A 27,649-nucleotide genomic window follows, 5' to 3' on the forward strand; every position below is an offset into this window, starting at 1 on the left:
TCTGTCGCCTCTTCTTTCGCCTGCCTACTTCAAGGCACCTCTGCAGGTTGGCCCTCACGGACACGATCTATCCCAGGAGTTTGTTGACAAATGTCCGAGCTGTCCCTGCCCGTGGGTTTTGGTGCCTGGTGGGCACTGATCCTTCAGGTGCCAGAGGCTCCGAAGGGATCTGCCCCCCTCAGATTTCACCCATCACATCCACCAGGAGCCGCGTGTGCTCCCGAGCTACTCTGGATCCTGCCTTAGTTTGTCACGGGTCCAAAGTCTACAAAAAGCATTTTATTTTTCCTGTCGAGGCTGGGGAAAGGACTGGGCACAGCTGGGCCTCCGAAACCCTCTCGTTTACTGCTTATCCACTTGGTGGCAGCATAAGACAGAGAGGAACGCCTCCACTGCATCTGCAACCGCTCTGCTTGGGATCTCCTCTCACCTTATTTAATGGGTTTTGTGGAGGAAGCTGCGAGCTGCCTGGCTGGTATGATCCCTGGGCTCCACTGTAAAATGTAGGCATGACCTGCAAGCAGGTACTGTAGGCTGGGTAAGATCCACCTGAAGGTTCCTAAATGCAGAATGGGATCCGTGATAAACCAGCACGTGAAGGAAAATAGGGTCAGGCATTCATGTTTACTCGATACAGCGATGAGCACTCAGCAGACAGAAAAACATCTGAGTCCCACTCTGTTGCTGAAAACACGAGTGCACAATTCACAGCAGCTCAGGCATGCAGCAAAACGGAGGATTTCTTTTTTTTTTTTTTACTTTACATAATTCCCTTTTTTCAAAAAAAAGTGTCCTCATTGCTCACACAAACCTAAGGCTATAAAATGGCCTGGGGCAGGCCTTCAACAGCCACCCTGAGAAATAACGTTACGGTGTCCTGTTTCTTGGGAGAGTATTTTAATATCCCCCTGAAGGGAGTAGGTAACTTCAGATGGAGGGATTTAAGGATCCTGGAGCACGGATCCTGGAGGGTGGCTGTGCTGGGACACCCTGCGGAGGGAGCAGGGCAGGGCTGCCCTCCTGGCACCAACACGTGCAGCGGTGTCTGCAGTCCTAAAGCACCCGTAGGGCTGATGGAGAAACAGCCAACAGAGACACGAAGAAAATAAAATTTGTTCTCACCTCAGAGGCTTCATTTTCAAATTCATCGACTCTTGCCTGGGTAGAGTTATATGCCTGAGCATAATGCTGATACCACTGCTGAGCAGCCTCCTATAAAGGAGGAAAAAACCTCTTCCCATTAGCTGTCTACTAAGATCCCCTTAAATTAAAACAATTCTTATATGACCTCACGGGACATAAGAATAAATTAAAAGCAAAGCTCTCAAAGAAGCTTAAAAACAGGGTTAATATCAACAATAAAACTCAAACCAAATATTTAAAACTGCATTAAGTGCGTAAAAGATACCCAAGTCCTTGGTCATTGCTGTGACACTGGAGGAACGGGCAGCACAGATGGAGGTGAGTGATGGCAAGAGGCATCTCTGCACCGCAGTGACACCACTGGAGCTCTTCATGCCTCCAATACTAAAGGTGATGCTAAGTACTCTAATGTTGCAATACTACTAACTTTTTTTTGACAGCACACTTCAAGGATTTGGGGATGCAAACTACCTCCAGGAAGCACCAAAACGAACTTAAAGCCAACAATCAGACAGCAAAAATATTCGAGATGACGTTAGTGCTTGCATGATACACACGACAACCACCCGCGGGTCACCTCTGCTGCTCCTCCGACCCACACTTGTCACCAGACCCGATCTCAGTGGGAGCCTGGCCCACACCAAAGGTCCCCACTGCAGCCAACGCCACGCAGTGACCCCGTCCCTGCCAGCCCTCCTGGCTGAGGGGACACCCTCCTAACACAGAGCAACCCCGTGCCCACCTGCACGCCTGCTCTCTGTCCTCCAGACCCCACCGAGCCTCACAGCAGCTCTGCTCTACCCCCAGAAGTCCTGGGGCAAGGCAGGGTTCCTCACCACCAGCCCAGGAGGGCAGAGGGGAGCACAGTGTGTGTTTCTGTCTGCCTGCTGTAGGATGAGAGATCAGGAGACTCTGGGGAAGAGGGAACACTGGGACAGGGCAGGAAGAGAGCTAAGCATGGTCAGGATGAGTGTCTCAGAGCACACCCACGAATTTTTACTACAGTCCAGTTCTCATATTTGTTTTGTGTACAACTGCATTTCTACACTGACTGTTGATGGCTAACAAAAGTATAGAAATATTTCACAACGCGTCCCGATGTCTGTGAAAACCTTCTGGAGGATCTTGAGGAGGCTCAGGGGGATCTCCCTTTGCCCACCAGCACCTGACGGAGGTGCAGGGAGGATGGGGCCGGGCTTTGCTCCGTGGTACCAGGACAGGAGGCCCTGGGCATGGCCTGGGAGGTGCTGGGGGTCCTCGGGGGGAGCTCTGGGCTGCCTGCACCTGGGCCCTCACCCTGCTCAGGGGGTCCCTGCTGTGATTCTGTATTGCTTGCTGTATTACCACAATTCTCCGGACCAGGGGCAGCCCATCACCTTCATGGCTGTGCTCTGACCACCAAACGGTACACACGGTGAAGAAATCCCAAGCAGTGAATCCAGCTGGCAGAGGCTGTACAAATTCCCAAAGCTACACAGGAACTTCTGGTACACAGAACACGCTCTTCTCTGGGATCTAGCCAAAGCTCAAGAAAACTTTAAAACTGTCTTGGGAAGGGAAAGAGAAAAACTTCGTGGTTTTGAAGAGAGACAAAAGCCAAGCTGGAATGTACAAGAGAATCATTATTTCAGCTGACTGAACTGAATTCAGGTTCAGAGGAAGCAATCTTCCAATAGTTATGACCCCACAGCAGGGAATGCACCAGGGTTTTTTGTCAGTGACATCAGGTAAACTTTGTGCTACATGTTCTGTACCACTGAAAGAGATGAGCTACCAGTGAAGAGGACTTTCAAGGTTCAATCTGAAGAAAAGGGTGGGCTTTGGTTGTAGCAGAGCCCAGGACTCCTTAAGAGCAGTTTGTGATGTTGGGCAATGCTGTTCAACTGCATGCAGGGCTGTCAGCCCACGCGTACCGACAGGTGCATCAAAGGTACAGAGGGAAAACAAGGAGTAACTCAGGCAGGGATCTCCGAGCAGCCTGCCAACAACCCTGCTACCAGAGCTCTGAGTGACAAACCAGTCTTCAAAGTGCTGCAAAACGACGTACCTGTGTGTACTCTCCATGCTGCTGGGAGTAATTAAAATAACCTTCCATCCCGTGTTGTGATGTAGCTCCCTGAGAAACAGCAGCATCCACGATGTTGTTTGGAAGTCCTGTCTGCTGTGGTGGACTGGAGGCTTTGCTGGCAATTGCTGTTTGTAACGTAATGAATACACACGGTTCACTTAAATTCCATAAATTAGGTTGCACTAATGTAATAGCAATATCCTGGGATGACAACACAAGTTTGCTAATTCAGATTAGACTGTGCTTAAAACAGTGCTACAAATAACTGAAAGGATTTCTGTAAGTCTATCTACATCAAGCTAGCCCATCAGCTCTGAAAATCTACCCTTCTAGCCATGAGGATACTACATTGTAATTTTAAGACAGAATTCAATATTTGCTTTGAGATAAATGCTGTGGTCACTGGAATTACCTGCTGAACAGAAGAATGATTTGTACATTTGGATTGAGGAAATTTTCAGCTACAAGTGATGAATGTTTGCTTACCTGGAAGACATATACCAGGCAACACACTTGCCAAATTCAAGTAGGGGTTGGTACTAAGACGTATTTCTTTTGGCGGTTCTCCTAGTAGTGAAGTCTGTTTTTTCAAAGGAGTCTGTGAAATAATTGGACAGATCAGTATGCATTATGTTCATACAACATTTGTCAGAAATAAGATAAGTATCTCTGCATGATTTTGAAAAAAGTCTAGCCCTCTGAAATGTAACAGGACAAACTTTTAAAATAAATACTGGGGACAACTATCTAGACACACTGCCTACACTTTCTTTGACAAATGATTTTGTAGGAATGTTTCTCTTTAAACTGTAAGTTACTGAAGGATATTAAACAACAACAAGAAAACCTTTTTACATTCAATAACCACCATAATGCCTCCAGATGCAGGTAGTCAGCATTTTGTACGTGGCCAGGACAAAAACAACTCTAGTCCCCCTGACACAAGCAAATGAAGGGACAAATGAACCCTGGCCTGGAGAGATGACACCGTCTGTGATCTGCCATTATAACACATCTTACCAATCACTCTATTTATAAACCCTTACTTAAAAGAGGAAAATGTTTATGAGTGGAAATGAAGCATCAGAACTGACTCACTTCTCCAAACCACCAGAGTGTTTTCCTATGAGGGACTAGGAAGGGTACACTACCCGCTCATGTCCCCTTGACAGGGAAGAGCTCTCTGTGGAAGAGAAGAAAATCTGTAGCTATAGACAGAGTGTAATGGGAGAGAAAAGCAAAGCTCATTCCAAGGGAAAAATCATTGCCAACAGCTGCTGGTTTCAATAACCGAGTGGCTGGGTAAGACAAAACATTACATTACGCGTATGAGCAAGAGATTTATGCACAGCATTAGAAAAAACACCAGAAATACAGAGGAAATAAGTAGCTATGGCAAGTTACATAGCTTGTCTGAAATAACAGAGCTCAAAGATGTTTACAAAGCATTCTACTCTACGTTTAGTCTGCTCGTTTTTTCTAAGTCCATTAAAGAAAAACTCCATTACTTTAATGGATTAATGCTATTTGCAGTAAAATAGCATTAAATCATCAACTTTTCAAAAACTGTGAGTGTGGTTTTTGAAGACAAAAAACTTCAGAGTGCTGAAATCCTTTCTCTCGATGCAAGAACAGGCATTTGAGATAGTAAGACAGTACGACTGTTCAGTATCAGGACAGGGCTTGTGGACGTCTTGCAAAGGAAGTGATTTTTGCTAATTGGGACATCTGTCTACTGCTGCAGAAAAGGAGACAATTAAAACATCTGCCAGGATTTCCGAGAAGAACTTTTCCTGATAAATAACATAGGTATTCATAGAAATAAACTGAGTATCTAGACTTCTAATGGTTTAATTACATTTCCTTTTAACTAAATGAAATGCAGAAATAAAACACTGATTTGATATATTTATACACAAACACAGTGTGTATTTTATTCAAGTGTATCTACCCATAGGTAAAATCCCACTTCATTACAGTGAGAATTGATTTAAGAAGCATACTTTCTAAAGTAGAATCAAAGGTGTCTAACAAACACAGACACCACTGCTGTGTATAATCTGATCACTTCAGGTGCTCCAAAAACATGCAGGGAAAACTCAGATCTGATACCAATTAATTAAAAACTTGTCAAAGAACTTCTGCATATTATTAAAAAAAAAAAAAAAGTAAATGCATAGATCAAATTCTGTTAGTGACAGGACATGCTGAAAAAATTTCAATAGATCATTTTAGTCCAACTTTAATCCCATCCCATTCCCCTCCTGCCTTCATGGGAATAAATATTAAAACTGATTTTAGACTAAGAAAATGTCAGCTATGCCTAAGTATGTACAGATTAAAAGTGGAGAATTTACACACACACAACATGCACCATCTGGAAGCCCAAAGGCCCTATGTGCCAGCAAAATTGCTCCTGATTAGTCATGTCATTCAACCACAAGTTCAATTTTCAGTCTTTAAAAGGGACACTGCCCTTGAGATAATTTCATCATCAAATACTATGAGGCATACACAGGGGAAAAAAAAACCCTCTAGCACTGCAAAAGATTCCTTTGTTAATTCATTTGGACCACCAAAGAGCATTATTGTTCTCTCTCTATAATTCATAACTGAAATGACCTTAAAATGTCTCATGAATGATCCTGTGATCTAACAAATTTTAGTGAAGAAACACAATAAGCAGTCGCAGTTAACTCTAAAGGTTATTCAAAACCAAACAAACAAACAAACCCCCACGCAAGAAAAAACCATGAAAAGTACCACAAGAAAAGGAACTGATTACATTCAGTATTCCTTACCCCCAAACTTGTATCAGTGCTTTTGAGTTGATTTTGCTGTTTGGCATGACCAGCCCGCAAGGCTCCCGCAGGAAGATTTGTTAAGGTCTGATGATAAGGCTGTGATCCTGAGACAACCGCTTCGGTAGTTGATTGTTTCTCTGGAGCATTATTTTGCCCTGGTAGAGCTTGTCCAACAATGTGCTGATTCGGAAAGAATGGCAACATGCCCATCCCTGCTGCTGCTGCTGCTGCTGTTTGAATTGTAGGCAGATTAGATGCTGCAGTCAACCATAAATGGAGAAACTTTTCTGTTAGACAAGATTTATCAGTACATTTTGTTTGTGGTTTTTAAGTGATGCAAAAAAACACTTAGAGATCTATTTTACAGCTATACAAGAACACTGACTTCTGATGATAGTTTTTGTTCTTTTACCATCCTAGGAGTAAACTTTGCTTAAAGGTAATTCTATAAAAGAAAACTAAAGAAAACTATAAAATAAAGTTACTTTCAAAAAACCTCTGAACAACATCTTTAGAGGGTCCAGTGCTGGAAAGCTGGGAAAACCCCTGACTTCAATTTGCGTTAGTAAAATTCTTTACAATCTAAACAGCTAGAAAGTATCCTCTACAATCAAAATCTAGACATTCAGAACAGGTTTCTTTTTTTTTTTTTTCCCACAAGAAAGGTTTTGCTTACTATTGGCTACTACCATTAACTTAACTGCATGTGGAACTGCCGAATACACATTTCTGTGGAGGAAAGAAGAAACATGCTTTAAGCAGTATCATGGCTCATCTTGCTTCATAGAAATTGAGGGCATCGCTTACACAAGAATTTGCATTCAAAATTGGTATCTGTCACAGACCAGATATTAAAGCTTAATAAACTGAATGCTAAGAAACTGTTTTTCCAGTACTTCTCCAGCTACTCAGATTTATCTTCGTTGAAGTAACAAACCCCAAAATTTTGATCTTAAATATAACATATTCCACATGTACTAGCATGGGAGTAACTGAGCAAGCAGAGTTTTAAAAACACCTGCAAATATTCAACAAACGGCACAGACTGCTTTTCTTCCTTGAGTATGAGGTGAGAGAAGTCAGGCACAACAAAGCAAGGCATGTCAAGTTCGAATGGCAGTAGCAGCCTGCTAGATCAGCAGGCTATAGCCAGTTATATAGCTATATGCCTCGTTAACTTGCCTAACTATATAGCTACATGACTTGCTTTATTGTCTAGCTCTATGCCTACCTTCCTGTGCAGTAACAAGGTTCAAACACATTATTGCTTTTGGTAAAGTGGGAGAAAGTAAGGCGTTTAATTTCAAGGTATTTTTACTGATTTGGTATGAAATAAAATGTCATTTACACTTAAGAGCTTCTCCACGGGTTCCCATGCCTGAAGTCACTGATGGCATTACTCCTATTCCCAGCACTGTCTGAAGTAGCATTGTTGGAGGTTCTCCCAGCAAACCCGGTTTCTATAAGGAAAAATAGAAAACCATGTAAATTATTAACATGTCTGTAGCTATTTCTTACAACTTTCACATTCAGTTACTTTTTACATATGCTAAATAGTTAAATTATACCAGATGAAAATAAAACCCACACCACCACACAATTATTTATCAGTTCTAAGAACATCCAAAGACAGCCAAAATTAAAGTGATGACCTTACACTATTGGCCTGGACATTTTCAATCTTCATCAGTTGCTGCTGTGGCAATGGCAGGTGAGCAGGACTCTGCAGCAGTAAGTTAGATGCACTGCCCAGAACTGAACTCTGAAATTAATAAAAGAAGTGTCAGCTGACAGTCATGGAAAACAATATATTCTTGAAACATTTTCAGATGATACCGCTTACAGAAATTTAAACTAGTTTCTGAATTAATACAGCAAAGGAACATACCTATTTCTTCCATATAATTAAATTCCTGATTCGTTCACAGCAAGTGACTTTAAGTTCTTTCAACCTCTTTCTCCTAGCGATTTTTTTCACCTCACAACCACAAATATGTTTTCTGATGGCTTTTAAAGGATCAAGAGTATAGTCCAAATATAATCCAGACTTCACTGAAGCCCCTGTGTCTAAGCCAACAGGGAAAGTTAGATGTGTTTGAAGCCCCTGCAGACAGACTAGGCCAGGCAGAGATATGGGAGTTACCTACAGCGTGCCAGTAAGAAAGATGAGACACAAGGACTTCAGTGGATTATGAGCTGTATGAATAAGGACTTCATTGTTTGTTAATGTTTGCATTGTGTCTTGCATTGGATTTATAATACATAATCTCTGTCAAACATCTACACAGTTTCCAGGACTGTTATAATTGGCAGGGACTCTCAACCCTTGCTTTGCAGTTGCCAAACAGTATCATTACTTTCAAAGAGGAATATCCACATATGTTTTTATCCCCCCTTCTATTTGGAATTATCTACATGAACCTCTCTTCCAGAAACATTAAAAAGCTGACAAATTGTTGGCACCGTGATTTATAAAGTCTACCAAATACTAATAGTTTTCATTCAAAGTTCCTGGACCATTGGTTGCCATCACAACTGAGACACTTCATCAACAACCTTGGGGGCACCATGGTCAGACTCTGCCACTGGTATATTCAGCAATCTGTGCTCGGGCTTAAAAGAAGACTTACGTCCACCCTGTATCACAAAAGCACGTTGTAATTCATGCAGCTGAACACAGGCTTGAAACCGTTTTTCTGGCAGCAGCTCCTGAGAGTGATTTGCCAGACAAAAAATGAGCTGCTCTACAAACCTTCTTGTACGGCAGTGCACTGACCATGTCAAATCACAACCAGTAGAGCCTTCCTTGTGGTTTAAAACTTCCTATACAGGAAAGGTCACCAAAGCCAGGTAAAGAAGCCAAAAAGATGGCAGCTCTCAGGATGTATGGCTTTGCAGATCTTATGGTCCCCTGCAACACGCCTCACACATATTTTCATGCCTAAGTATCTCTGTGTAGTAGGGTCAAATTCATAAGGGTAAACCCTCTCTAGGCCTTTAACGTGGTATTTTCTTAAACAAATTCCTTCAGAGTTTTTCTAACTCTTTAAAACCTAACACAATACACCAAATTAGAGTGTCGCACAAAATCTGATGAGCTGCAGTGCTGGATTCTGGACTCAGAAACAAGCAGCCTAACACAAAGAGCCATATATACATCAGTTGTGCCTCTGCTGTTTTAATTGTATTAACAATTTCCAGTAGAAATTAGTCATGGCTGTTTATTGTCACTAATGCACGTTCTTTCTAAACTTCATTATATCAATAAAGAGAACATGCAAAAGTTTAACTGCAAAACTTTCAGAAATAAAAGACTGGAAAATCAGACTGGTTAGATTCCTCAGAAGAAAGTCTCTGGGCTAATAAAGACTTAGCTGGATGACTCAGGAAAACACCACTGCAACAGCTCAAAATGCATTGTATTGGCACATGATAACTGTAACTAAGAGAAATTAAAAGAAAAAAGTTAAGTCATGCTACTTCCAGAGCTGAAAGAGTACTGGATGAATAACCACTTGTTCAAATTTCTCTCTGTTGATTTTTTTTTTTTTTAATCAGTTATTTCATAATGTTGTGGCACAGTTATTCTAAAAATATTGTTTATACTTATTAAATTACTTTACAAATCTTTGAACATAAAGCAGCAAAAACAAGACACACAGGAAGCCGAATCAGCGTGTGACTGAGGAGGTAGTGGGGAGAGTTAAGCCAAGACACTGTTTGTTCTTGAATGCTCTATACTGAATTTCGGGACAGTAACAGCAGTGACCTGGTTCTCTGGCTTTAGAGAATACTCTGAAATAAGTCACTGAATAACAGAAAAATGTGCCTAATAGAAGGATCTGGGATAATCTAATCACTGTCAGTAAAATTCAGGTTATTAGATCAGGTTTGGAGCTAATTAAGTGACAGGAGGCTCCCTGGAAGTGAATTAGACAAGTAAGTCCATCCAAAAAGAAAGAACTAAGTTGTTTGGCTACAGTACTCTAAGCCAAAAACATTGGATCATCATCAATCACAGTTAGCTGTGTAGAACATGCCTCTCTCCAGCTGTGATTAGAAAACATTCACATTGCCTTCCAAGGAAGCATAGATTCTCCAAGAGAGAGCCCCAGCAACTAAATATACCAATTGAAAATGTCATTTAAATACAAGAAGTATAAGCAAATGATGATATATTTTTTTCATTGCACAGGACAAAAGCAATTCATTTGATGGGGGAAAATTAAATAACATATTTCACATTCATAATGGATATATTCACCCTGCGGTTTTTTAGCACAGAAGAAAGAGAAAAGCTAAATATACTTAATATAATGAGTAACTCTGTATTTTAATTTAGTCTTTTTAAAGATCTATTAAGTCTATGTTTGCCAAAAGAACAGCACAAACAAGAACTAATAATGAAGTGGATTTTTAAATGGGAATTTCTGAAACATCAGAAATAGTAAGTCAAAACAATTGACTAGTCCCTCAAGGATACTTAGGAATATCCCCCTCTGTTAACATTAATTACACATTTTGGCTCCTGGCAGAGCTGGAGAAATCTCTGACAGAACCTCAATATAAGGTGAAAGCTACACTGGTCAAATGAACTGCTACGGTTATGGGCGCTATGTTAGCCTGTTCTCACTACTTTCTAGGACAAGTTCATGTCCAATATCCCTTATAGGGTCTTTCAGAAATTCTGGAGTCCATATGGAAGTCCCATCAACTTTACAATGAATTACAGATACTCTGAGAACAATTGAAGCAGCCTATAGACTTTTGTTTTGTTTTGCTTTTGTTGTTGTTGTTTATTATTATTATTATTATTTTTACTAAGAGCTAACATTTGCAAGTTACTATTTTTATGGCATATATAGCACATTTTGGTTCTTTTGAGCTTTAAAATGAAAACATTGATGCTAAACTTCTTGGCTTAAATAAAATAAAAGAATTAAGTCTCTGTATGACATGTAAGTAGCTTGACTTTTTTTTTTTTTCAGTTATTGCTACATCAGCAGGTGTTAGCAAATAAAAAGCTAGGCTAAGGTAAAATATGTCACTTGTGAATAGCAAGCAATCTCCTGCTCTTACATCACCGTAGGAACCTCATCGTAGAGTGTGTTTTTTAAAAGACTGCTTTAGTAAGCTCACTTGATCTTAGTTACAATTTTTTGAAAATTAGAATTTTTTTTTTTCATGCTGAGATCTCCAGAAATAACTGTTTTGACACCTACCTGATGAACTTTATTCAGCTGTAGAAAAGGAGGGCCAACTGCTGTATTTATAAGGTGAGGAAAACCTGTTCCAAGAACTGTTTTAGAAACAAGAAAAAGTTGCAGTGACTTTATAAGTTAGTATAAGTAATTACTTATCATATAAGTAATGATCTTTATAATAGTTATTCTATATTTTTTAGATTTGGTATCCACAAAATTTTCCAGTATACTATGGGGCATTATAACGAAACCTTTCAATGCAGCCAGCTTTGATCTGCAATTAACAACACATTAGAGATCAAAAGTACTTTCATGGAGCTCCTCTAAAGCTGGCAGTTTAGCTCCGAGGCAGAAATGCCTGCAGCTGATTGCCAGACCAGGGCATTAGCCAAGGTGCTTTGAAATACATAGTCACTTCCCACACCATGTCTTTGTATCTTCTGATGTTATTGTAAATATGGAGAAGTGAGAAGCAATGTATTGTACTTGTAAATAAATGTATTGTATATGTAAATACTGTCGTATTTACATCACAAACTTAGCTGTCCTCCACTTGAGTCTTCAAATTATCCGTCTCCACTCCTGTTCCTAATACCTTCACTATCCAGAATATGATGATTGCTTAAAACATTTATTCACATCCATCCTAATGGGAAGGCAGAGAATGCTTTGGGCTCATGCTGTTCTTACTGTTGTGTACAACAATGGTAGCATACAAGCGAATAATGACTTTAAACTGGAATCAAGAGGAGAGACTCTTGGACTACAAATTCAGATTCCCAAATCAGATTTAAAGTTGCAATTTTAATTAAATCTGCAAAAGACATTTCATTTTAAGCCTAATTCTGAATGACACTGAGAGACCACGGAATTAATATAAGGACATTTCTATAGGTAACACTATATTCTACCCAGACACAATAACCTATCAAATCATCTTTTTACATTGTATAAAATGTAATAAAGTATCTACACAGACACAGTGTCTACACGGATTTTGAAAGAGTATGGGTGCTTCTCTCCTTATCAGAAAGCTTTGTCTCACTAAGAACAGGGTTTCTTTATTAACCCCTTTGTAAAACAACTTACCTGGTTTAACAGCATGTCCACGCAACTGGGGCTGCAGTAGTATTTGCAACATTGCTGGATTGTTAAAACTTTTCATAATCTGCACTGCATTCGGCTCTGGAAGCAATCCTTTTCTATTGTTTCTCATCTCAAATTGAGAGATACAAAAATGTTACAAACAGGAGATAACAAAGAATGCATTTACATCCCTGGAAAAAATCTATTTCCTTGAGTAAGGAATCATAAAGATCGAAGTTCAAACATCCAGATCCCAAACCTAAACAATCAACTCCTTCCACTTTTGTTCTCTAGAGCTAACTGGCAATACCTTCCAGGGCTACCTCTCCTCAGGTAATATGAGTGTTGTCTTTCTCACCTTTCTTCACCTTTACTACATTTCTACTTTCACACTTTTTCTGTTGCTCCCTAACATATTTAACAGCATCTCGATGTTTCCACCCTCTCTCCAAGATTTTTTGGAGTAGCTAAAGGCATAAATCACAGGTCAACATGGCAACTTACTCATTACAAATTATTATTTTTTGGATCACAAAGAGCTGAAAGTTGTGTAACATTAATGTACATATTTTATTTTACACAAAAAAAATAATCCAGTCATCTGCTTCCCTCTCCCCTGCTCCTTTTCCCTCAAATGAAACGACTAACAAACTACTCCTCCAGAACTTCAAATGTATTGTTTTCCTGAGAGGCATTTCTTTTTTTCCCTTTTAACCAAGAAAGTGTTATCAATAAAGGAGGATACGAGAGGCAGTGTTAACAACAACTCATGCTATCTTGTAATAGCACCACACATCTCTTTTATGAAGATGTGGGCTAAAGCTCTCAGAAGTAATGAAACTGTTCTGCTTCTACTTTTAAGACAGCTTCTTGTAACACTTATCAAATCCCATTTTCTAGGAAATAATTTGATATGACAAGTGGGTATAAAAAGCTTTCTTCTATATTGAGCATGAAATTAAACTATTTCTCCTACCTTGAAATTTATCTTAAAATTGACAAATTCTCGTCTGTTTTAAACCAAAACTAAAACTCTGTTTTAGCTCATCAAATGTCTCCACCTCAATTTCCTTTTGTTTTGAACTAGAACAATTTTCTGCAAGAGAAGTTGATTTTAATAAAATCCCAAAGCTATGCAAGTGTAACTTTGTAATATCTTCCAGCCATATTTCACCCTTCCTCCTTGCAGTATATTGCCTTCTTTAGCCTAGGAAAGAGACTGAGTTAGGCTGACCAGATAAAAAACAATAACAAACAACCAAACAAAAAACCCAAACAGCTAAGGCTTCCAGAAGCTTGGCTACTTTTTGTAATGCAAAGCAGAGAATCCCTTTCACACAACACATGTTGCTCGAGGTATAACAAACTCATTCTGAAAACAGATTTGCAAAATCTTACCATCCTTTGTGCTGCTATAAGTGCTGCTAATGTGCTTCTGCCTGGCGCTCCTGGAGCACAGTAGGACACCTGGATTCTCTTCCCTTTGATAATCATGCCGTCGGTGACTTCTTGCACCTTCTCAGCCTGCTCTGCAGTTTCATACTCAACCACTGCAAAGTCGCCAATACAGCTGTCTTCATCCTGAGCAAACTGAAACAACATTTCACAACACACTGAGCGAAATGGACAATTTCAGGAACCGTCTTGAAATACGTTCACCTATCCCCTGCAAAATACTTTGCTAAAAGTTGACCTACTATGTTAATGCCTACCCAAATTAGTATGTTTATTTTTCAAATGTGCTAAATATAAGTATCATAGCTTCATATTAGCTTTGGCATGCGTGCTGTGTCTACTTGAATTACCACCTTAACTTCCATGTAATCTCATGGAGAACCTGAGTTGTGAAATATATTTAACAGTTATTTAGCAAAATAAAAAGGGTGAGAAGAAGAATTTAAATACAGCTGTGTTCTACATTTTTATTTTATTTTTAATTTTTATTTTATTTATTTTTTTTTTCAGGATAAGAATTATAAACTCTTTACTGTTCAGCTTTCAAGCCTACAATAACACAAATGTCATTCATCAGACTGCATGATAGCTGTTGAAACATACAACAATGCAAATTCTACTGCTATATACTGCCTTTTAGGAGAATCTGAAGTCTGTGGCTGCATTTAGTGCCAACAGAAGATGCCAGACTGATCAATCAAGCAGACTGGAAACAGGCTTACTTGTCAAACAATGCTCTGTCCTTTGTTTGCAGAGTTTTATAACAGAATGAGCAGATTTAAATCAAACAAAAAAATGGGAGTGAAAAGGGAGGGAGTAAAGCTTAGGCAAAAATATCCACTCCCAAAACGATCAGAAATGACCCACTGACACTGGTTGTGAAGCAGAAAAGTAAAAACCTCTCTAGATTTTACTGGAAAAAAATCCACAGCCTATTCCCAACAGTTTGGCTGCATAAACTTACAGTAACAACTGAAATAAAAATCTCAGAGATTTACAAGAAAAGAGAGGTTATAAAATCTTCAATGCCATTGCTAAAGACTCACCTCCAGAAAGAGCTCTAAAGAACACACATACCTTCATAAATATTGCTGGGGAAGCTGATAACAGCCTCTGGATTATCTGACAGCTGGAAGAATGCCCCAAACTATAAGACTTTAAAACATTGATGTATTTAGCTAATTAAAAAAAAAGATTAGGCAAGTGACTTCATTATAGCACACAATACCTTATTTCAGAAGAAAATACTGGGGAGCACAGGCTGCTCACCCTAGTAAGCAGTGAAGCGAAACAGAAGTCAGAGACATTCAATCCGGGAAACAGACACGAGTACAAAATAACAAGGGATGGGCAGTTTCTGGAAGGAATTACTTGCAATTTATTCCTCTCCCCATGTACTTGGATCAAGCTAGTATAAGGATATGGTGCTGACAACAAATTACTGGGGATCCAAAATAGCACTAAAGAAAATGTGCTGGCCTACAGGTGGATCAGGCCTTACTTGAAGCTAATCCCTAAGCAGCCTTCCCAGATACTTAAGAAAACAAAAAACAAGTGAAATCATACCCAACTGTGACTACACACAAAGCTTTCTTTTTACTGTCTGTCTAGGTATGTTTGTCTGCAGCGCTTCTACAAACGACATTTTGTGTGGTCTAGCATCTCACAAGCCATAGAGACAGAAAGGAAACATTTATGCATGCAAAGGCTAGCAAGGATCCACCTCTTCTGCACCTGCAAGCTTTCCAAAAGATGCAGCACTTCTATCCCCATCAAGCCCAGTGACTCATTTTCCTCAGTTAAGGAAAAACTCATTAAATATTTGCAGAGGTTTCTTAAATGTGTTAATTTTATACATTTATTCTTCCTGATCTCCCTGAACTGTTGCACTTACAGTATTCACACGCTCTGGCTTGCTTTACTGAGCAATAAAACCATCTGCAACATTTACTTTAGAAGCTCTCTAAAATATTTCTGAAATCATTTTCCATAAAATACATGAGAAGGGGATGTGCTATAAACATTTTACTGGTGCTTAAGGGGAGCGGTCTCCTGCAGAATTCCCAGATGACATGTAACAATCACTGTGAACCCGGACCAATAAAACGTTTGTACCACAACATATTTTGCAATGCAGATGCATACTCATTCACCACTTGAGTGGAAAATAAAAGGATAAGACAGCAAGCAGTGAAGTACACCAATACAGAACTGTTTAAATCATGACCTTGATATTCCAAAAGATACATATTCAACATACCTGGCAGAATACAGGTTTATATTTCAGTGAGAAAGCCTGCATCAGTTCTTTTGAATCAGTGTAGTCTTTTTGCAATTTATCCACACAAAGGCACTTGGAGTGAATAAGACTTGTGGTCAGCTGGTTCACATCCATCCACTGCGCGAAGAGAGTGCTCTCGTCTAACTGTTTCCCCAGAAGTTCCAGTCTCGCCTTCGCAGCAGAGTCCTTCTTCATATATTCCACAAAACCATAGCCCTTGGAATGGCCAGTAACTTCATTATACACCAAAAAACACCTCTCGACATTGCCATAAGCACGTACAAGTTCTTCAAACTCTTCTAACGTAAACGAAATGGGCAAATTAGTGATGCACAGCAAAGCATCCGTTGGTTGGAGTTGCACGGATATTTCTTTTCCCCGAAGAGAATACTGGTGAAATTTCCGAATTGCATTTTGAGCCTGCTCTCCATTTAACAGAGTAACAAATGCTGTAAGAGACCAGAACAAGTTACATCGCTTATTACTCTACAAATAAGCACTATAGCCCCTCTTGCCTCTAAGAAAAAACAACACAAAACCCAGCAGTAGAAGTCAGAGGAAAACTGAGTTTGGGATTCACTCTGAAGACACAGTACATAAAAAGAAATGCTTCAATATATACGTAAAAATCTGAGAAATGTAGATACAAAATATACAAAACCTCACTCCTTGTAACACGACAGTATTTTACATCGGGGAAACAAAAAGTAACTACATTTTCTACTTAGGTCAACATATTGGTGATTCAACTACATTTCTCTGAAGGCAGCATCCATACATTCTCACTAGGGATTTACTGCATCTTTTCTGCATTTTGAGTCCCTAGGATATTTCCCAAAATTGCAGAATCACAGACCGGCTGAGGCTGGAGGCCAACCCCTGCTCAAGCAGGACCACCAGAGCTGGGTGCCCATGACCATACCCAGCCGTCTTTTGAAGACGTCCAAGGACAGAGACTGAGCCACCTCTCCGGGCAGCCCGTGCACAGCACCAAAACGTTTCCTGATGTTCAGAGGAAACCCCCTCCGGGTTTTGCTTTGTGCCTGCTGCCTCTTGCCATCTTCTTGCCACCCTCTATAGAGGATGTAACAGTCTGCAGTGAATCAAGCAGACAGAAGATAATTTACGGGTTTTGTTCTTGAGTCCCACTCGAGTGTGCAGCACAGGACAGCCACTGGCAAAATCTTTGGTTCACGTAAGAGAAAGAACAATGCAAGTCTACAGCTCTGGCTGAGACACCCTCAGCACTCTCAGGCACTTGTGGACACAGGGTTGGGCACTGGGCATCTTTCATACCCAAAGTGTGAAGTATCACCTCCAGACAGCAAACATTTTTCTGCTGCAATTGAGCCTTCAAGCCCACAAATCTCAGCAGCAAGTACCACACGAATCTTTAAAATGTGGCAGTGGGTAGGCAGTGCCTGCAGGATTTGATGCTTTTTTAACCTTTGCTGAGCTGCTGATCTTCAAACCGATCTTACAGCTGCTGAATTTCCCTCCCCAGAATTACAAGTGGCTGTTAGTTGTTGTTATACATTTATTTTACTTTATTTTACTTTATTTTATTTAACCGCTTCTTCTGCTCAGTGGGCACAGGTCCTGGTGATGCCATGGCCGTGTCACAGGGGACAGAATGTTGGCGGTGGCCGTGTCACAGGGGGAGCTGCTATAAAAGGGCCGCAGCAGGCCAGTCCGGCCAGTCCGGCCGAGGAGCAGCCAGATGAGTGTGGGCTGAGGAGGGAGAGGAGAGGCCCCCCATGGCAATGAAGGGCGGCCGCTCCCCTCCAGCTGTTTTTTTTTTTTTTTATTATTTATTATTACAGATAGAATCCTGGAAAAGGACAGAGTAAGACCATGGCTACAGCCTTCTTCCAGCACTCCGCTGGAGACGTGTCTGCTTCTACAGGAGAGATCTCTGGACTCCACGGCCACATGATAAGGAAGGTCAACTCCCAGTCCCTTCCCATATTGTGCCGCTGGCACCAACCCCATTGACGTTTTGTTGCCCATATTTGCTTCTCTCCTAGCCTCACCGCTGGACACGAGCCCAGGACACAACATTCTACAGGAGAGATCCCTGGACTCCACGGCTAAGGAACGTCAACTCCCAGCCCCTTCCCATATTGTGCCGCTGGCACCAACCCCACTAATATCTTGTTTCCCATATTTGCTTCTCTCCTAGCCTCACCGCTGGACACAAGCCCCTGACACGACAACATTCTACAGGAGAGATCCCTGGACTCCAAGGCAACATGATAAGGAAGGTCAACACCCAGCCCCTTCCTATATTGTGCTGCTGGCACCAACCCCACTGATGTCTTGTTGCCCGTATTTGCTTCTCTCCTAGCCTCAGCGCTGGACACGAGCCTAGGACACGACAACATTCTACAGGAGAGATCCCTGGACTCCATGGCCACATGCTGAGGAAGGTCAACTCCCAATCTTCCCATATTGTGCCACTGGCACCAACCCCACTGATGTCAGGCCACATCAGAGTGGGGCTGGTGACAGGGTGGGCCCAGGAGAGGCCTGGTAGTAGACATGGCGCTTCTCTTGTTGCTTCTCTATTTGCTTCTCTCCTAGCCTCAGCGCTGGACACGAGCCCATGACATGTCAACATTCGACAGGAGAGATCCTTGGACTCCATGGCCACATGCTGAGGAAGGTCAACTCCCAATCTTCCCATATTGTGCCACTGGCACCAACCCCACTGATGTCAGGCCACATCAGAGTGGGGCTGGTGACAGGGTGGGCCCAGGAGAGGCCTGGTAGTAGACATGGCGCTTCTCTTGTTGCCTGTACTTCTCTCCTAGCCTCACCGCTGGACACGAGCCCATGACACGACAACATTCGACAGGAGAGATCCCTGGACTCCATGGCCACATGCTGAGGAAGGTCAACACCCAGTCCTTTCCCACGCTGTGCCGCTGGCACCAGCCCCACTGATGTCACGGCCACATCAGAGTGGGGCTGGTGACAGGGTGGGCCCAGGAGGGGGGTGGCACAACACACAGGGGTTCGCTTGTTAGTGCTTTTGCTTCTCTGCTAGCCTCAGCGCTGGACACGGACACGAGCCCATGATGCCACGCTCCTGGCCGCCTCTCCTTGACGCACCGCTGGAGTCGCAGCAACATCATACGGGAGAGTCCTACAGAGGAGCAGATGGTGCCATCAGCTGCGGACGAGAATTCTGCAACACCCTACACTTGCTATATGAACTTGTCTATATGCAACCTTTTCTTAATAAAAGAACTTTTCTTAATAAAATGTAATTTTGAGAACCACCATGAATTGTGATGAAATATCTTTTAGTCGTTTCCTGCTGATTTCCTGTATGCTGTTCTCCCGCAAAGACCAATGGAAAGTTAATAATACCATTGTTCAGCCATGAGGCCATATTTACACTTCAATCCCTTGTATGCATAAAATATTAAACTGTTCCTACACATGTCTAGAATTAATTTCTTTGGGAAGAACTCAAAAAGCTAGAACATTCTATCTTGAAAATAAAATGAAACTGGAAAACCAACCCACAAAAGGTATTGTTATCCCTTCACACTTTCACAGAATCACAGAATTTCTAGGTTGGAAGAGACCTCAAGACCACTGAGTCCAACCTCTGACCTAACACTAACAGTCCCCACTAAACCATATCCCTAAGCTCTACATCTAAACGTCTTTTAAAGACCTGCAGGGATGGTGACTCCACCACTTCCCTGGGCAGCCTGTTCCAATGCCTCACAACCCTTTCGGTAAAGAAGTTCTTCCTAACATCCAACCTAAAACACAATTATCACTTTTGTAAGAGTCAAAAAGCACACAATATTCCTAGCTATCCTGAACCTAACAGCAGCACAGAATTCTTTGTCGTAAATCAGATGTCCTAGTACAATTACTTATACAATGCTTTTTATTTTTTCCCCCTTTAGAAGCTCTTGTAATGTCCAGTAACTTCATTATACACCAAAAAACACCTCTCGACATTGCCATAAGCACGCACAAGTTCTTCAAACTCTTCTAACATAAACGAAATGGGCAAATTAGTGATGCACAGCAAAGCATCCGTTGGTTGGAGTTGCACGGATATTTCTTTTCCCCGAAGAGAATACTGGTGAAATTTCCAAATGGCATTTTGAGCCTGCTCTCCATTTAACAGAGTAACAAATGCTGTAAGAGACCAGAACAAGTTACATTGCTTATTACTCTACAAATAAGCACTATAGCCCCCCTCGCCTCTAAGAAAAAACAACACAAAACCCAGCAGTAGAAGTTAGAGGAAAAATAAGAGTTTGGGATTTACTCTGAAGACACAGTACATACAAAGAAATGCTGCAATATACACTTAAAAATCTGAGAAACGTAGATACACAAAACCTCACTACTTGTAACACGACAGAATTTTACATCGGGGAAACAAAAAGTAACTACGTTTTCTACTTAGGTCAACATATTGGTGATTCAACTACATTTCTCTGAAGGCAGCATCCATACATTCTCACTAGGGATTTACCGCATCTTTTCTGCATTTTGAGTCTCTAGGATATTTCCCAAAATTGCAGAATCACAGACCGGCTGAGGCTGGAGGCCAACCCCTGCTCAAGCAGGACCACCAGAGCTGGGTGCCCATGACCATGCCCAGCCATCTTTTGAAGACGTCCAAGGACAGAGACTGAGCCACCTCTCTGGGCAGCCCATGCACAGCACCAAAACGTTTCCTGATGTTCAGAGGAAACCCCCTCCGGGTTTTGCTTTGTGCCTGCTGCCTCTTGCCATCTTCTTGCCACCCTCTATAGAGGATGTAACAGTCTGCAGTGAATCAAGCAGATGGAAGATCATTTACGGGTTTTGTTCTTGAGTCCCACTCGAGGGTGCAGCACAGGACAGCCACTGGCAAAATCTTTGGTTCACGTAAGAGAAAGAACAATGCAAGTCGACAGCTCTGGCTGAGACATCCTCAGCACTGTCAGGCACTTGTGGACACAGGGGTGGGCACTGGACATCTTTCATACCCAAAGTGTGAAGTATCACCTCCAGACAGCAAACATTTTTCTGCTGCAATTGAGCCTTCAAGCCCACAAATCTCAGCAGCAAGTACCACACGAATCTTTAAAATGTGGCAGTGGGGAGGCAGTGCCTGCAGGATTTGATGCTTTTTTAACCTTTGCTGAGCTGCTGATCTTCAAACCGATCTTACAGCTGCTGAATTTCCCTCCCCATTATTACAAGTGGCTGTTGGTTGTTGTTATATTTTTATTTTACTTTATTTTATTTAACTGCTTCTTCTGCTCAGTGGGCACAGGTCCTGGTGATGCCATGGCCGTGTCACAGGGGACAGAATGTTGGCGGTGGCCGTGTCACAGGGGGAGCTGCTATAAAAGGGCCGCAGCAGGCCAGTCCGGCCAGTCCGGCCGAGGAGCAGCCAGATGAGTGTGGGCTGAGGAGGGAGAGGAGAGGCCCCCCATGGCAATGAAGGGCGGCCGCTCCCCTCCAGCTGTTTTTTTTTTTTTTTATTATTTATTATTACAGATAGAATCCTGGAAAAGGACAGAGTAAGACCATGGCTACAGCCTTCTTCCAGCACTCCGCTGGAGACGTGTCTGCTTCTACAGGAGAGATCCCTGGACTCCACGGCCACATGATAAGGAAGGTCAACTCCCAGTCCCTTCCCATATTGTGCCGCTGGCACCAACCCCACTGATGTCTTGTTGCCCGTATTTGCTTCTCTCCTAGCCTCAGCGCTGGACAAAGACGCGAGCCCATGACAGGACAACATTCGACAGGAGAGATCCCTGGACTCCATGGCTAAGGAAGGTCAACTCCCAGCCCCTTCCTATATTGTGCCGCTGGCACCAGCCCCACTGATGTCCTGTTGCCCGTATTTGTTTCTCTCCTAGCCTCACCGCTGGACACGAGCCCATGACAGGACAACATTCTACAGGAGAGATCCCTGGACTCCATGGCCACATGCTGAGGAAGGTCAACTCCCAATCTTCCCATATTGTGCCGCTGGCACCAGCCCCACTGATGTCGCAGCCACATCAGAGTGGGGCTGGTGACATGGTGGGCCCAGGAGAGGCCTGGTAGTAGACATGGCCGTTCTCTTGTTGCTTCTCTACTTGCTTCTCTCCTAGCCTCACCGCTGGACACAAGCCCCTGACACGACAACATTCTACAGGAGAGATCCCTGGACTCCACGGCCACATGATAAGGAAGGTCAACACCCAGCCCCTTCCCATATTGTGCCGCTGGCACCAACCCCACTGATGTCTTGTTGCCCGTACTTGCTTCTCTCCTAGCCTCACCGCTGGACACGAGCCCATGACACAACATTCGACAGGAGAGATCCCTGGACTCCATGGCCACATGCTGAGGAAGGTCAACAGGTCAACAGCCCAGTCCCTTCCCACGCTGTGCCGCTGGCACCAGCCCCACTGATGTCACGGCCACATCAGAGTGGGGCTGGTGACAGGGTGGGCCCAGGAGGGGGGTGGCACAACACACAGGGGTTCGCTTGTTAGTGCTTTTGCTTCTCTGCTAGCCTCAGCGCTGGACACGGACACGAGCCCATGATACCACGCTCCTGGCCGCCTCTCCTTGATGCACCGCTGGAGTCGCAGCAACATCATACGGGACAGTCCTACAGAGGAGCAGATGGTGCCATCAGCTGCGGACGAGAATTCTGCAACACCTAACACTTGCTATATGAACTTGTCTATATGCAACCTTTTCTTAATAAAAGAACTTTTCTTAATAAAATGTAATTTTGAGAACCACTATGAATTGTGATGAAGTATCTTTTAGTCGTTTCCTGCTGATTTCCTGTATGCTGTTCTCCCACAGAGACCAATGGAAAGTTAATAATACCCATTGTTCAGCCCTGAGGCCATATTTACACTTCAATCCTTTGTATGCATAAAACATTAAACTGCTCCTACACGTCTAGAATTAATTTCTTTGGGAAGAACTCAAAAAGCTAAAACATTCTAACTTGAAAATGAAACTGGAAAGCTAACCCACAAAAGGTATTGTTATCCCTTCACACTTTGTCTCAGGCTTTACCCTCAACTCTTTAAATGCCACCCTAAGTGTCTGCCACACCGAATAAATATCACAGTCCTGCCTGCAGGTAACTTAATGCAAGGCAGAAACACCCCAGGAAAGCTCTGCTTGCACCACATAGCCATGCCAAGCACAGCCCAGTGCCCACAGCACAACCTCCCTGAGCACTCAAGCTTTGCCATAAGGAGGTTGGCCAACGTAACGCATCCAAACGGGGCAAAATCCTCCCTATATCTCTTGAAGACAGAGCAGGAAGTTTTCTCCGTTTCCACTTTGCCTCTCCTGACTTCTCTCACAGTGGATACTCACAAACAGGATAGAAAAATAAGGAGCCCAGTTAGAAAGGTCCAAAGGCAAAAGAAGCAAGTTGGCAGCAACAATACTGCTCAGCGCAAGCAACTTGTCTGAAACCACAGCCTGAAAACTGTGCTAACCATATTTTCTTATCCTACACCCAAATTTGGAGTCTCAGTTGTCCAGAAACAAGTATAAACAATGCTTTCCTCCTCACTACACAATTATCACTTTTGTAAGAGCCAAAAAGCACACAATATTCCTAGCTATCCTCAACCTAACAGCAGCATAGAATTCTTTGTCATAAATCAGATGTCCTAGTACAATTACTTATACAATGCTTTTTAATTTTTTCCTTTTAAACACAGCATTTATTTTATTTTATTTTATTTTTTTTTTTTTAGCTTTCTGCCTTCCTTGCTATCAATTACCACACCATGACTACGGGTAGATTTGTGCTAGTCACAGCAAAAGCTACCATACTGCAATACAATCGCTTCCTGAAATTCAACTCCAGGAAGCTCTGGTTGCAAGATTATTCTTTAAACAGAAAACATCTTTTATTCCAGATCACCTATTAATCATCCGTTTCCACTAACATCACTGCACATGTGAAAAAAGCAATGAATTGTAAGATGACACCATTCAGAGGCAGAAATGCTAACATTTTCTTTCATGTCTAAATAACCAGAAGTTAAAACAGTCTAAACGAGGATTTCTAAATAAAATATAAACATTCACAGGGTTCTTAAAGCAAGTTCTGGTTCGTGCTGTAACTGTAACTATCCTGTAGCAAAGTAAAAGAAGCAAGTAAAACCTTGGTGGCAAACATGTAGTATTTGAGATCTCAGTTCTGCCCGTCTAGTTAAAGGGGATGTTGTTACACATCCTGAAGCAATTAACTTGAACAAACACACAAACAATACATTCCCAGTGGATTTTACAATTTGTAGTAACGCAAGAGATGTATCGATAATCAGATATAGATAATAAGGCATGGAAATCAACAATCTGGTTCTCAGACAGATTAAAATACTCCTGGGCTACCTACATTACTTACTTTGCAATCCAGCATTTTGACATATTTCTGTAACAGTATAACACTTGGTGATTTAGGAATACTTACATAGAATATATGGATAAATGCAATGAATTTTAAAGAGACTCAATCTTTTTTTAAGATAAAAATGCATTTTCAAAATGTTCTGAGGTCATGTAAGGCTTCTTCCTTGTGTTTATTGCTATTCTAAATTAGTTTGTGTAATCAAGTGAAAACATTGTTTTTACTCTGGAAAATTTTACAAGATCTCATTGGGAAGGTCTTCAGAGCTCCACAAGTTCTGACCATCAAACTAAAAAGACATTAAATCTATCTAAAAAAAATCAATACAAATGGAGTTCCTTACACAAGTAGTTCACACTATAGTATCTACGTCCATCACCACAGAGAGGTGACTGGTGACAGCCAACATGGCTTCACTAAGGGCAAATCATGCCTCTCAAATTTGGTGGCCTTCTATGATGGGTTTACAGCGTTGGTGGATAAGTACTGTTTTACATCTCTGCTGGCAACATGGACAGTGAGACTGAGCGCACCCTCCTCAGTGTGTCTGCTGATGACACCAAGCTGTGTGGTGTCGTCAACACGCTGGAAGGAAGGGATGCCACCCAGAAGGACCTGGGTAGGCTCGAGAGGTGGGCCTGTAAGAACCTCCAGAACTTCTTTGTGTATCACCAAGTTAAGATGGTGTAACCCAGGAGATTTTAATAGCTGTATTTTAAAAAAAATCCCATTACAGCAAACACAGTCCTATGAGGGCAGGTGTCAGGTATCTAAGCAAAATCCTGATAGCAATCTGCCACAGTCACCACATTTGTCCTTCAATCCAAGATTACCTCTTGAGGTAATCCAGACTGTAGTATCTATGGCAATCTGGATGTACAGGAACATTTGTCCATCTCTGTACCTCAGAAGTGCTAAAAATCTGTGATTCCCCTACACAGAGAATTGATTTGTAAATGGAAGATCTGACTTAGATAATAAAAGATTTAATTCAGGGCAATGCTTCCTTCAAAGACTTAAGTATTCCTTCAAATTGCTTCAGGCTCATGTTACCTGAAACAAATGCATCTGGAGCTAGGTACGTTTTCCTCTGATCACGTCATATGCACATGTGAAGGTTTGTGCTAAAAGAAGCCTCAGGATCAGTTGTTCAAAGGAATTTGGACAGTTGAGGTTAGATTAGTCTCAAAGAGAAACTGACTGAGGGGAATATGCCTGATAGATACCATGCAGGGCCAACCTATTTCTCACTACTATCAATAGAGTTTCCAATTCTCCAGTGGCTTCAGAAGAGGCTGGCAAAGCGTACAGCCAAGGGGCATGCATAGCAGATGATATTCCTCACTCATTTCATCACAGAATTGGAATGTGTGACACCGGAAGATTTTAATTTCTTACCTGTTCTTTTATTTCTGTCCACATAACAATACTTTATTTCATAATCTTTAAATAAGTCATGGATTTCCTGAAAGAGAAAAGTACAAGTAACATCAGAGAAATAATTCACCAGACCAAATAAATAACTGTATAAATTTAGCTTCACTTTTTAAACAAAAACTTTCCCAATAAACAGAAAACTTTACCATAGAAACACTATCAAATATTTGTTTTTAGAAGAGCTGGTTATACTGCTACAGCAATGTTTTTATCTCATGTAAAGAATTGGCTTACTGAATGTGATTAATTTACTTTTCATTATACAACGTCTCATAAGCACAACAGACCGTCTTGCTGGCTGTCTTTTGATAAAGACAAATAACATCACAGTTCATTAAATAGCAAAAAATCCCCCCACTATTTCTCAAAAGTACAGCTAGTAGAGTTAAAATGCCACACAGATGAGATATCAGCAACATCACATCATGCAATTTACTGAGGACAGGCAACACTGTAATAAAATAAAACAGCTGCTTTAGTTTCCTCTAACCGCTCAAGTTCACTTTAGCAGATTTTTGATCTTTTAATAATGAATATTCTTTCAAGCAGCAGTGAATCCTGCCCAGAATACCCCACAGAAAGTATCATTTATCAATTACTGCACAGGTGTCCAATGAAGAATCAACCCCAATGGCATTATTTGCTCCCACTAATTAATGGAGAAAGAGCAGGAGAGCGGGAGAGGTGGGGTAGGAACAAGTGTAAGAGGCGTGCTAGTTTGCTAAAGCTGCTCCCCAACACAAGCAAAACACGTGCCAGTGCCCCACAAAACCCATGAACTATCAGCTCAGTGGCAAGAATGCAGAGATGGACATTAATCATCCTAGGAAGAGAGCGATGCTTTGGAGGTGTTTATACTTCAGTTGGGGAAGTCCCATACATGCTAGCAAAAGACCATTTGAGTATCAAAATAATCAGCAAACTTTGTCTGAAAGTTTCAGTGCAGCCAATTTCCAGCAGCCCAGCCAACCTGCCAGCGGGCTAATTCAGCCATATATAGCCTGGGTTAATTGGGCTCTCTGCGCCTGGTATCAGGTGCACCCCTTTTAGTTGAAGGGACACCAATCTCTAGTTTCACTAGCTAACAGCTGTCAAATACTACATTAATAAAATATGGCTGTTTCTCGATCTACCAGCCACCCTCATCAGACGTGATAAGGATATGGTTTCTGAAAAGCAAAATAAGCCAGGCACACTGCGAAGACCCGAGCAGGGAAGGTGACTTGGCTGTGGGCAGCAACGAGAGGTCCTCGAGGTCCTTGATACTGAGGAGAAATGACACTTTCTGTCAAGTCGTACAGCTCAAAAGTACAAAGTTGTTCCTGTCCTGCTCAGAAAAAGGGGGACATAGTCACCCATTTTTATTTCATATACTACAAGAGTAACATTGAAAGTTTGATCTGGCGGTTAAGTAGCAGGAAATACTATTTCAAATGGTTCATAACACTCTCTTGAAGGTCTTTTGTGTGAGCCAGATGATTTCCCAGCAACTGTTTGAAATTTTAATTGAGAGGGAAAATAGCCTGTAGCAAACTTATCTTCATGGGATAATCATGAGGTCTTCATGTTAAAAATTACGAGGACAAAAAGAAGATTTAAAACGATAACCTAGTTTAAGCTAAGTCACTCCAAAAGGCCACTGTGAGGATTTTAACAGTGGTTTGCCCAGGTCATAGCACACACTGCTAGCGTCTGGTGCTCCCGTGGTGGGGCTGAGACCTGCAAGTGCCTGACTGCGTCTGGGTATTATTTTGG

At 41.9% G+C, this 27,649-nt stretch overlaps 1 protein-coding gene across 7 annotated transcripts in view; it reads right to left on the reverse strand.

The window, feature by feature from the left end:
• The window catches only part of RAVER2 (ribonucleoprotein, PTB binding 2), a 39,672-nt gene that overhangs the window by 4,979 nt on the left and 7,044 nt on the right, over positions 1–27,649 (reverse strand). The window contains exons 2-13 of one of the 7 annotated variants that reach the window (XM_068690141.1): positions 25,856–25,922; positions 16,021–16,490; positions 13,704–13,895; positions 12,309–12,435; positions 11,238–11,314; positions 7,673–7,777; positions 7,364–7,475; positions 6,013–6,272; positions 3,698–3,809; positions 3,191–3,336; positions 1,123–1,212; positions 431–559 (exon numbers count right to left, since the gene is read on the reverse strand). In XM_068690141.1, coding sequence (XP_068546242.1) covers positions 431–559; positions 1,123–1,212; positions 3,191–3,336; positions 3,698–3,809; positions 6,013–6,272; positions 7,364–7,475; positions 7,673–7,777; positions 11,238–11,314; positions 12,309–12,435; positions 13,704–13,895; positions 16,021–16,490; positions 25,856–25,922 — 1,887 coding nt within the window. Of the gene's footprint in view, positions 1–430; positions 685–1,122; positions 1,213–3,190; positions 3,337–3,697; positions 3,810–6,012; positions 6,273–7,363; positions 7,476–7,672; positions 7,778–11,237; positions 11,315–12,308; positions 12,436–13,703; positions 13,896–16,020; positions 16,491–25,855; positions 25,923–27,649 lie in introns of those variants that run through there. The other 6 variants (XM_068690136.1, XM_068690135.1, XM_068690134.1 and 3 more) reach the window with 6 other exon arrangements.

This window comes from Anas acuta, chromosome 8 (assembly GCF_963932015.1).
Source record: "Anas acuta chromosome 8, bAnaAcu1.1, whole genome shotgun sequence".
Lineage (NCBI taxonomy): Eukaryota > Metazoa > Chordata > Aves > Anseriformes > Anatidae > Anas > Anas acuta.